We start from the raw sequence: 12,143 nt of genomic DNA on the forward strand, positions 1-12,143 counted from the left end.
GCAGGTAGCCATGGGGCTTCCTGAATATTTTGCTTAGAAATTTCTTGTCCCAAATACCCTGATTCAGCATCTTTAAGTTCCACATTACACAAAACTTTGGGGCATAAACAGAATGTAGCCAGGTTCCTTGCCAGTTCATAGCAAGGGTGATCTTTGCCCGTTTCCAAAAATCTCCTGCTCATTTCTTTATGAGACCTCCTTAGTATGTTCTTTACTGTCCATATTTCTATCAGCATTCTGCTCACCACCATTTAACCAGTATCTAAGAAGTTTCAAACTTTTCTTGGTTTTCTTGTCTTCTAAACTACCACAAGCATCTATGCTTTTTCTAGCCTGCTCCTGCAAATTCTTCCAGCCTCTTCTCAACCCCCAGTTCCAAAGCCGCTTCTACAGTTTCAAGTATTTGTTATAAGCAACACCCCACTTCCCTAGTACCAATTTTCTGTATTAGTCCATTTCTGTTGCTTATAACAAAATATCTGGAACTGGGAAATTGGTAAAGAAACAATAGAAGCAGGTGTGCACCACCCAAGTGGAAGGAGACTGGTGGGTGATTTGGAGGGGCAGGGTCAGAGGATGTTGAATACCCCCCACCCTGGCTCCAGCCTGTAGCACCCCCTCCAACTATAGCAACCTACCCTTGCCTGGGGAGCACCAGAGTCTCTGGTTTCCCATTAATGAGAGGAGAGAGGGAAGGCAGGTCATGAGGACATGGGGCTTACATGCTAGAATGCGTGACAGGCAGAATCCTCCTGGCACCCTGAAGCCCCTCCAGCCTAGCTTTCCCTCATCAAGCCTCCAGGAGGCAACCAGCCACTGCCTATCCCCAGTAACAAGTACATTTTCAAAAAACAATGTACTCAGTATGGTTTGGATTTTTTAAAAAACAAAACAAAACAATGTTTTGTTTTTGCAGAGAGACAATAGCATCTGTTTGCATGAAGAAAAGGCGGTCAACATCTGGGTGACCCCTATGGTGGACTTTGATGATTTCCTATCCAACATCTGTTTGCCATTTTCTTCCTTCCCACCTTGCCTCAGGTAACCACCCAAGAGCATCCAGAGGAAGCTAATGCCTTTCATGGCTCAGAAGGAGATTCTGGTTTGTGTAAGCTAAGTGTGGCATTCTCCTTGCCAGGATTGCTCTAGTAATGTGCACGTGAACCAGAACTGGCCACCAAGACCATACTGAGGCTTCTGGAAAAAGTTTCCCAGATCCTGAGAAACTTTAGAGGAGACAACTACACTCCTTCCTCTGGACATTTTCATGTCTGGACGTGAGGCCTGGAACAGCTTCACCTGTCATGCAGCCAGTTTGAGGAGGGCAGAGGCAGGAGAATCCCAGAGCCCAGACAGCACACTGGGGCCTGCCTACCTCTGGATGTCTTTATACGAGATCTTAAGGTGATCTTTGCTCAAACCAGTTTAAGAATTTTGTTTCTTGCAGAAAAAAAGTATGCAAACTAACGCACACATATAATAACGCCACTGTCAGTACCGACATTCAGAAAAGCTTTCCTAGGTGGGAGAGAAAGAAGTGTAGTTAAACCCAGACCAGCGTAAATATTTTATAATCTGTAGTCAATCTAATCTATTTCATACATTTGCAAAATTTGTGACTGTCATGTGTCATACCCACCCTTCCCCACCCCAGCCACACAAAAAAGAGTTCTGTGCACTGCTGTATTAGGATTCTCAGAAAAACAGATCATTAGGATGTAAATACAAGCGGTCTTCAAAAAGTTCATGGAAATTTCATATTATTTTTTAATTCTATTTTTCCACGAACGTTTTGAAGTACCCTTATATATAAAACATATATAAAACACAGAAAGAGAGATTTATTTTAAGGAATTAGTTCATGTAATTATGGAGGCTGGCAAGTCCAAAATCTGCAAGGTGTGCTGGTGGACTGGAGACCCATGAAGAGCCAGAGGCAATGTTGCAGTTGAAGTTGAAGGCCACCTGTTGCAGAACTCCCTCTTGCTCGGGGAAGTTGGTCTTTTGTTCTACTAAGGCCTTCAACTGACTGGTTGAGGCCCACCCACATTATGGAGGGAAATCTGCTTTACTTAAAGTTCACCAATTTAAATGTAACCCTCATCCAAAACCATCCTCATAGAAACATCCAGAATAATGTTTGACCAAATATCTGGCCACCATGGCCCAGTGAAGTTGACACACAAAATTGACCATTACAACCATTGTTTTATTTCCTAACAGTTTCTTGGGACCTCATCACACTCTGGGCACATCCAAGGCACTATGTCATACATGTGACTAGTTTCCTTCATGGGTGTTAAATTGTAAATAAAAGAATGGCATCACAGTTCTATGTAAAGGTGACAGCTGAACCCAAGACATTGTATACAGGGAGCAGGGCAAAGGCCAACCCTGGGAAATACCTAGATAATTAGAGGTAGGAGAAGGAAAACAAGGCAGTGACAGAGCACCTGGAAATGGGAGGGCAGCTCATCATGGCTCACAGAAGGAGTCTGAGAGTCAATGTTGCCAATGCATGAGAAATCAAGGTGTCAATGTCCAAAAGACAACTTTGGGACTAGATCTCTAACAGGTCATCTGTTTAGGTGTCCAGTGAGGAGAGAGATAGCATATTCAGTATGAGCTATGTGAGAAGCATTTAATAAAGGTACTACTAAAAGAGTGTGGGAGGTAAGAAAGAAGCAGGGAATCAATGAAGGATAATGCAGAACCCGGGCACTATTAAGAAGGGGCAAAGAGTGCACATGTTGGAGAAGTATTTGCCTCCCCTAGGTCAGAAGGAACTTGGGGAAGAGAAGAGGCTCCTGGAACCCAAAGATGGAGAGGACAGACCAACAGGAGCTGTGACCTTCTGTCAAGGGATGCATCAACCCAGTCCAGAGGGAACAGGGCAGGGAAAGACTCTACCCTCACTCTCCTCCCTACATCTCCTGCTGGTGCTCCCTTTGCCTAAACCAAAGGAAGCCAGAGTCGGGTTGCCTGAAAAAATATAAGACACACAGTGATATTCAAATTTCAGAGAAACATAAGTATTTATATGGTAGGGAACACATTTATACCAAAACATCATCCATTTATCTGAAATTCCAATTTATCCTGTATTTTTATTTGCTAAATCTGGCAACTCTAAGCCAGAGGGCAATGGAGTCTACTGAAGTGCTTCGAAGGCACAGCCTGTTGGGGTACAGAAGGGCAATATGGGACAGCGAGCACAGATGAATGCAGAGCCAGATGGGAAGACACAGTGGGCAGTCGGTGCAGACAGCAAGTGCAGTCCAGTGTGAGGAAGTGACGGTAGCTGGATGGAGTAGCAGGATTCATGGGTGGGAGTGGATAAGTGGTTTGGCAAGACCCAGAAGGGACCACCCAAGAGCACATTTGGAGCAGCCAGGGCCCTTTTCCTCTGACTTGATGGACGTCACCTATTTTTCTCTGCTTGGTGTCCTGGATGCTCTTTAGAAAACATTCTAGAAGGATAAAGATTTAGAAAGTAAAAATTGTAGTCAGACGATACTTTTAAGATTTCAAATTTAACTTTTAAACAGAGTGCTCATTTGTATTACAAACTCAGGAGAATAGAATCACCCTCTTTTTCTCACCATCTTTTTCTCTAGAATCTCTAATCAGAGTTGAGTTACTACATATTTTTTTATCATTCATCTGTTCCTTGCATTGCTGTACACCAAGACTGTAGACTGCTTGCCTTCTCTTGTCACAAATCACACTACTGGGCCAACTTCTACACTTTCTAAGAACTAGATAGTATTGTTAATATACATTAAGCTGTTATAAAGAGAATATAAATTTTAAAAATTATAATTTTGTCTGGAACATGGAAATCGATGCCCACCGTTAATTTTTTTCATTTTCATTGCAGTTCTACAGAGTATCTATTTGCATAGTTAATACTTGATATCATCTGTGGTACTGTAAATAGGCACACCATGGGTAAACCAAACTTGAATGTCATTCACACATCTCATTCTGGTTATTTATTTCAGCATTTTATTTTATTTTTTTTTTTTGGCTTGTTTTCATTCATTGGTTCAGCTGCTGTCCACCCCATATGGGATAGGAAATTGTCTTGTAAGAAAAATGTAGGGCTGAGCCCGTGGCGCACTTGGTAGAGTGCTGCGCTGGGAGCGCGGTGACGCTCCCGCCGCGGGTTCGGATCCTATATAGGACTGACCAGTGCACTCACTGGCTGAGTGCCGGTCACGAAAAAAACGACAAAAAAAAAAAGAAAAGAAAAGAAAAATGTAAAGAATTTGTGTTCAGAGGACTACACACAAATGATGCAGTTCTGTCCCTTATTCATAATATTTCTCAAGCCCATAAAATAAATGAAAGACACCATGAGTAGGGATAAAGTGAGCCATCATCCATGACCTTCAGAGAACTTATAGAACAATTGTATACTCTAAAATAAGAAATCCCAGTGAGGAGGGCTGGAGACAAACACCAAGAAGCAAATTATATCACTTTAAGTATTTATTCCCAAACATATAATTCAGCACTGTCATTCTCCAAGTTCATGGTCGCCATGGGCACTTGAGATAACCAAATCTGTATAAGAACTGTGGACCCAAGAAAGATGGTGTGTACAATGCTTATTTTTGGTGAAGCATGTCCTCAAAATAATTTTCCTCTTAGCTCTTCTTTATTGCCCTCTTTTCCACCCTCAGTCTCACCTGCTGCTTGCATCACACCTACTGTGCTACATTGTTCAATGTCCACTGTCTCCTGATCATGAGCAGTGTTTGTTCTGATTGATGCTCTGGCTAGGGAGCCATCATTATTTTACTTTAAGGAGGATTTCAGCCAAATGGATGGGTACTCTGGCAAACTCAGGCTTGCCGTACAGAATGTAAAATTTTCTTAGGCCAATTTTGCCAACTCCTTTCATTTCTCAAGATTACCACTGGAGTTCTTAGTAAAACAAACTTGATAATTATCTGAATCTCTTTAGCCAAGGCCATTCTGATCATACGGATTGCATTTTATCAATTACCCATGCATTTGCTCATACCAGCATATGATTATGACAGACATCTTTATGCTAATTCCTTCAGCATTTTTGAGTGCCCACTGTGTTTTAGACACTGATAGTTCCCTGATGAATTGACATGATTTCCACTCTCCAAGAACTCATGTGAAATGGCCATAAGACAACCAGATAAGTGTCACGAAAGAGAGACATGCAAAAAGCACAAATGGGAGGGAGAAACTAAGTCTGGACTTAAAGAGAGAACTAGGGAACATTTCAGAGGGTGGAGTATTTCTTAAAATAGTAAAAAATGTATAGTTTGCAAATATTTTCTCCCATTCTGTAGATTGTCATTTCAGCCTGTTGACTGTTTCCTTTGTTGTGCACAATCTTTTTAGTTTGATATAATCCCATCTGTTTACTTTTTCTTTTGTTGCTTGTGCTTTGGGGCTCTTATTCATAAAGTCTTTACATAGTCCTATCTCCTGAAGTGTTTTCCCTATGTTTTCCAGTAATAGTTTTATAGTTTCGGGTCTTATACTTAAGTCTTTAATCCAGTCTGAGTTGATTTCAGTCTATGGTGAGAGGTGCAGGTCTAGTTTCATTCTTCTGCATATGGATGTCCAGTTTTCCCAGCAGATTTATTGGTGAGGCAGTCTTTTTACCAATGTATGTTCTTGTTTCCTTTGTCAAAGATCAGTTGGCTGTAAATCTGTGGATTGATTTCTGGGTTTTCTATTCTGTTTCATTGGTCCAAGTGCCTATTTTTATGACAGTACCATGCTGTTTGGGTTACTATAGCTTTGTAGTATAATTTAAAGTCAGGTTTAATTTTTTGGTTGTTCAGGATTGCTCTGGCTATTTGGGTCTTTCATTGTTCCATATGAATTTTAGGATTGCTTTTTCTCTTTCTGTGAAGAACATCATTGGTATTTTGATGGGGATTGCATGGAATCTAGTGAATCTGTAGATCACTTTAGGTAGTATGGACATTTTTACAACATTGATTCTTCCGATCCAAGAGTATGGAATATCTTTCCATCTTTTTGTGTCTTCTTTAATTTCTTGCAGTAGTGATTTGTAGTTCTCATTCTGCAAACGAGATCATAGAGATCTTTCACCTCCTTGGTTAAATGGATTGCTGGGTATTTTATTTTTTTGGTGACTATTGTAAATGGGCTTACTTTCTTGATTTCTCTTTCTGTTATTCATTATTGGAGAATATAAACACAACTGATTTGGGGGTGTTGATTGTATATCCTGCAACATTACTGAAATTATTAATCAGCCCTAAGAATTTTTTGGTAGAGTCTTTAGGTTTTTCTATAAATAGGATCATGTCATCTGCAAACAGGGACAGTTTGACTTCATCTTTTCCTGTCTAGATGTCCTTTATTTCTTTCTCTCACCCGATTGCTGTAGCTAGTACTTCCAGCACTATGTTAAATAAAAGTTGTAAGAGTGGGCATCCTTGTCTTGTTCCCATTGTTAAGAGAAAAGTTCAGTTTTTCCCCATCATGATGGGTAAAAACTTATGGTATTCATGATGGTATTGGTAGTGGGCTTGTCATAATTGGCTTTTATTGTGTTGAGACATTTTCCTTTTATACCTAATTGGCTGAGAGCCTTTACCATAAAGGGATGTTGAATTTTGTCAAATGCTTTTTATGCATTTATTGAGGTAATCATATGACTTTAGTCCTTGATTTTTTTTGATATGGTGTATCACATTTATTGACTTGTATACATTGAACCTAAAGAATGGAAGAAAGGGCCAGCCCTGTGGGTTCGGATCCTATATGGGGATGGCTGGTGTGCTCACTGGCTGAGCGAGGTATGGACCACACTGTGCCAAGGGTTACGATCCCCTTACCGGTTGGAGAAAAAAAAAAAAGAATGGAAGAAAATATTTGCAAGCTATACATTCAACAAGGGATTAACATCCAGAATATAAAAGGAGTTCAAACAACTATACAATAAAAAAAAAAAAAAAAACCCACATGGCTGAATAGACATTTTTCTAAGGAAGACATACGAATGGCCAACATATACTTAAAAAAAGCTCTACATCACTAATCATCAGGGAAATGTAAATTGAAACCACATTGAGATATCATCTCACTCTAGTTAGACTGGCCATAACCAAAAAGACTGAGAATAATAAATGCTAGTGAGGACAGGGAGAAAAGGTAACTCTCCTACACTGTTGGTGGGACTGTAAATTAGTACAGCCACTATGAAAAACGGTACGAAGGTTTCTCAAACAACTACAGATAGAACTACCATATGATCCAGCAATCCCTCTTCTAGGTACATACCCAAAGGAATGGAAATCATCATGTTGAAGGGATACCTGCACTCCCATGTTTATTGCAGCTCTGTTTACAATAGCCAAGATATGGAACCAACCTAAATGTCCATTGACTGATGACTGGATAAGGAAAATGTGGCATATAGACACTATGGAATACTACTCAGACATAAAAAAGAATGAAATTCTGCCATTTGCAGCAACATGGATGAAGCTGGAGAAAATTATGCTAACTGAAATAAGCCAGGCACAGAGGGAAAAATACCACACGTCCTCACTCATAAATGGGAGCTAAGAGAGGAAGAAGGAAGGAAGGAAAGAAAGACCACAGTAGTGCATTGGACTTGCAGAGGGAGAGAACATACCAAGGGTTGCTGGGGGTGGGGAGAAAAGGGAAAGGGAGAGGGAGTCCGAGGAGAGCTTGGATGGGGGGCACAAAGAATAATTGTAATTTGTGGTAATGGACATGCTGATAGTATTGATTTGATCATCACATCTTGGGCACAGGTATGATGGTCAGCTTTGTACCCCATGAATATGCATAATAAATAATAAAAAAAGAAAATATAGAAAAAAATAGTAAAAACTGGTCACCATTCTATGTTTTGAGCCTCTTTGGATTCGGCACCCTAATGTCTTTAATACTTTAATTCTGGTTTATAAAAATAATGGTCAAAAAAAGCCATGGAAAACAAGGCTTTCACATGAATGTGACATCAAGCAGAAAGTGGTCAGACTATGAAAGAAGTACAGTGCTGGCCTTCTTTTGGGAGGATTGGGGTGGGCCACAGATTGTGTGGCCATTTGACAAACTGGCCACAGTATAAGACACCAGAAAGTCACATGCTAAATGAACAGTGTCTCCTTAATCACTGAGAGTTGAATCACACTGCCTCAACAGTGCAGACATTAGAGAGTACTGGGCTTGTTTTCAGGGGATCTCAGTTCTAATTCTAGCAAGTCATTTCAGCAATTGGAGGCTGAAATGCCAAAGAAAAGTAATAAAAATCATATGTACACATATGCGTATACATACACAAACGCACACACACATGCCACACATATACAAAACTGTGATGATGGTATGTTGTAAATATACTAAAAGTACTGGCACATGCTGATTCGAATAAGGCTCAGAACAAGCTACTTCAAAATACGGCACCAGGCATACTGAGTACTTTAAGCTGATTTTAAGCTCCTGAGAAAAGCACAGGAGTAGGTAGGTCCCTCTGACCTTCTCTCACCCTTCTCCCCTGAAGCAGATCATTAAACCCAGAAAGAATTTTCTGACCCTACCCTGAAGCAGGTCTGAAGACTCTCATTTGAGAGGTGCCCTCTCTATACCAGGAGGAAAGGAGCATCCTTATCTCTGAAGGTAAAGAGTCACAGAGAAGAATCGGAACAAACAGATCTTGCAAAGTTCCCCCCAGTTTATTACTATTAGATCAGACCCCCTTTGTCCACTTATATTTCTCCACAACGATCCACTTGTTCATCAGACTTATCATAAAAAATACACATTTTTCTTCTTGTCATTATTTCCTTATGAAATCTCCCATGTCACACAAAACTTATCAAAGAAATTTGTCATGCTTTTCTCCTGTTTTTGTCAGTTTGATTTTCAGATCGAGCCAGGGACCTTAAAAGGGTTTAGAAAAGCCTTTTCTCCCCTATAGTTCCCAGCTCTGTTAACTGACTCAACACATGTAAATTCTGCATGCTGGCCATTGACCTTTAAGACACTCAAGTCTGGCTCCTTACCCATGTCACTGTTGCTTCCCCCAACTTCCAAACCTGGACAACTTGGCTCCAGGGTATATGTAAACCTTCTGAAAAGTTAGGCAATATTTGGGGTAGATGGTACTGTCTTACCATCTGTCAAATTCAAGGTCTGACTTGCTCTCTAAGCTAGGCTACAAAACAATGGCAAGGTGACAATTTAGCTCAGTCACAGCATTTAAGTTCCGATCCCAACAATAAGTCTTTCCCAGCCAGAAAATTAATGGCAAGACAGCAAGTTAGTTCTGGTGCATCGTTTAAGTGGTGGTGGTTGCTATAAATCCTCCACAGATTGGAAAACAACTACAGGCCACAGATAATGTTCTGATATTGAGCAGTAAAGATCTAACACCACCAAAGAATACCTGCATGTATGGCCTGATTGTACTGCCTTTTGGCCTGAGAGAAGAATAGCATTTTGTATATATTCCACCAAAGCAGCTTAGAACCACACCCTAGATAATCATGGCAAACCTTTCACAACCTGAAAAATGTTGAAAGCAACCATTCCTATTTTTTTTTATTAAATTTTGCACACACACACACACACAACCCTGCAAAAGCTGGATGAGGTGGCGTCTCCTCAAATGCGCAAGCATCAACATAAAGCCACAAAGATTGAGAAAGAACAGAGAAATATGACACCACCAAAAGAAACCAACAAACCTCCAGCAATGGACCCAGAAGACTGGCAGATTTATGAAGTGTCTGAAAGAGAATTCAGAATAATCCTCTCAAAGAAGTTCAAGGAATCACAAAAAAATACAGGTAGGATCTGCTCTGATCATTTCATTGCAAAGAGATAGAACTTCCAGGACACGAGGAGATAGAAATAAGTCAATAGGTTTTTTTTCCTTGTTCCTTTATTCTGTACTTACACTATTTCCAGCTCTCTGGCAAAGGAGGGACTGTTCGCATTTTCCAGCTGTCCAGGACTGCTGAATGGAGGGTTCACTTTGTCTTTGGAGTGGAGAGGACCTTGCCCTAACCCGAAACTAAGCTCCATGAGTGCCACAATGACTGGAGCAAGACTGGTGGGCCTGAAGTCACACAAAAGCATCAAATTATGTTACCAATTTAAGATAAATGTGAAGGGTCCCTCTCTATTCTCTAACAGAAAATTACACAGAAGAAAGCATGATTCAGTACATAGAGGTATTTCTCATACAATGTGTGCAACTGTGCAGTGGTAGACTGTAAAAACAGACACAAATTGCCCCTCCTTCTATCCAAGCTCTGGTAGAGCCCACCCTACGACTTGCTCTGGCCAGCCTTAAGTAAACATGAAACAGGTAGACATTTAAAAAGCCCTTACACATGGAGGCTTTCCCCACTCACTGCTCCTGGGAACCCTGCCACCTCCACAGTGTCAGCAAGACCTGCCTCTTCCCCCACATGATGAACAACACATGGCCAGGGCATCCTTGACTTCCCAACTGACTGTGAGTCAACTGCAAACCATGAGAGCGAGACCATCCTAGACTATCCAGCTCCAACCCAACTAGCCCACACTAGAAAATCCACCCAGCTAACCCACAATACAAGGAGCAGCATTTGTTGTTTTAAGTCAATATGTTTCCAACTGGTTAGAAAAATCTAGTTAATAAAACTACATATTCTCTTTCTTGGTTGCAATATATAAATACATCACATATTATATATGTGTGAGTATATATACGAGGGGTCTTTAAAAAGTTTGTGGAAAAATTTTTATCATTTAAAAATTAATTCACTGTTTCTTATTTATCATTATACAATGTCGTTGATTTTCGTGGCCCTTTATCAATTCCTCACTTTTCCCCCTCCCTCTCTGTATTATCTTTTAATTCTATTTTTCCACGAACTTTTTGAGGTACCATCGTGTGTGTGTACACATACAGACACACATGCATACACACACACTTTGTCTTCTGGAAATGGGCACACATACCTTAATATTAACTTATTAAATATTCTGTTTCTTTATTTGATCTTCTTCCAAAAGGAAAGAAAAACTTTTATTACACAGTGATGTCACAATGTTTTCCAATGTTCTCCCGTAACAAGAGTATTTGACACTTTTTTAGGCAAAAGGTCTAGATTTCATTAGATTGTCAAAGGAGTTCATAAGCACAACATGTTAAGATTCGCTGCATAAAGGGGACATTTTAGCATGTGGGTAGAGTGCTAGAAAATGAGATGAGCTTGATTTCTGGAGAGCAAGTCTAAGTTACTAAACTGACAAATGGAAAGTAGAACTATGTGATGAAAAATTAAAGAATACATTTCCCCAGCACTTTATGAATAATCTTAACAATCTTTTATTGACTTACTGTCACCATTATTATCATTATCATTATCAAAAATATTGGCTGGCCAGTTAGCTCAGTTGGTTAGAACACAGCTTATAATACTAAGGTCACGGGTTCAGATTCCTGTACCAGCCAGCCGCAAAAAATAAATTAAAAAATAAGTAATAAAAATATTGATTAAACACATACACGTGCATTATAAATTTTCACATGGCAGCTCTTGCCTCCATGGTCTTCCAGGATTCTCTTCATTTTCAAATATTCCATTGCTTTGTAACAGAAATTCCAATGTTTGTATTCTAAATGAAATCTTCTAGACTGCTTCTCAAGCCCAAAACAAAAATCTCTCTTTTTTCAGATTGTATCCCAATTTTTTAAAAAAACAATGTTACAAACGGTCGTGATCTTAAAAGATAAATAAATATAGGCAAAGGATCTGAAAGAAGATTTCTACAAAAAAGATATAAAAGTGGCGAATAAATACATGGAAAGATGCTTATCATCAGCCACCAGGAAAATACAAATCAAAACCACGAGACATCAATTCACACTTACTAGGATGGCAATAACCAAAACAATGTTAACACCAAGGTTAAGGGTTCAGATCTCTATCACCACCTGCAAAAAGAAAGAAAGAAAGACAGAAAAGAAAAAAAATAACAAATGTTGGCAAGAATATGGAGAAACTGGAAGCTTCATATATTGCTGGTGGGAATGTAAAATGGTAAAACTACTTTAGAAAATAGTTTGATAGTTCCTCAAAATGTTAAAC

At 39.8% G+C, this 12,143-nt stretch overlaps 1 protein-coding gene across 1 annotated transcript in view; it reads right to left on the reverse strand.

Annotated features, from left to right (window-relative positions):
- Positions 1 to 2,928: 2,928 nt before the first annotated feature.
- The window catches only part of CFAP95 (cilia and flagella associated protein 95), a 150,371-nt gene continuing 141,156 nt past the window's right edge, over positions 2,929 to 12,143 (reverse strand). The window contains exon 7 of the mRNA XM_063081062.1: positions 2,929 to 3,470. Coding sequence (XP_062937132.1) covers positions 3,459 to 3,470 — 12 coding nt within the window. The 3' untranslated portion in view covers positions 2,929 to 3,458. The remainder of the gene's footprint in view (positions 3,471 to 12,143) is intronic.

This window comes from Cynocephalus volans, chromosome 16, assembly GCF_027409185.1.
Source record: "Cynocephalus volans isolate mCynVol1 chromosome 16, mCynVol1.pri, whole genome shotgun sequence".
Lineage (NCBI taxonomy): Eukaryota > Metazoa > Chordata > Mammalia > Dermoptera > Cynocephalidae > Cynocephalus > Cynocephalus volans.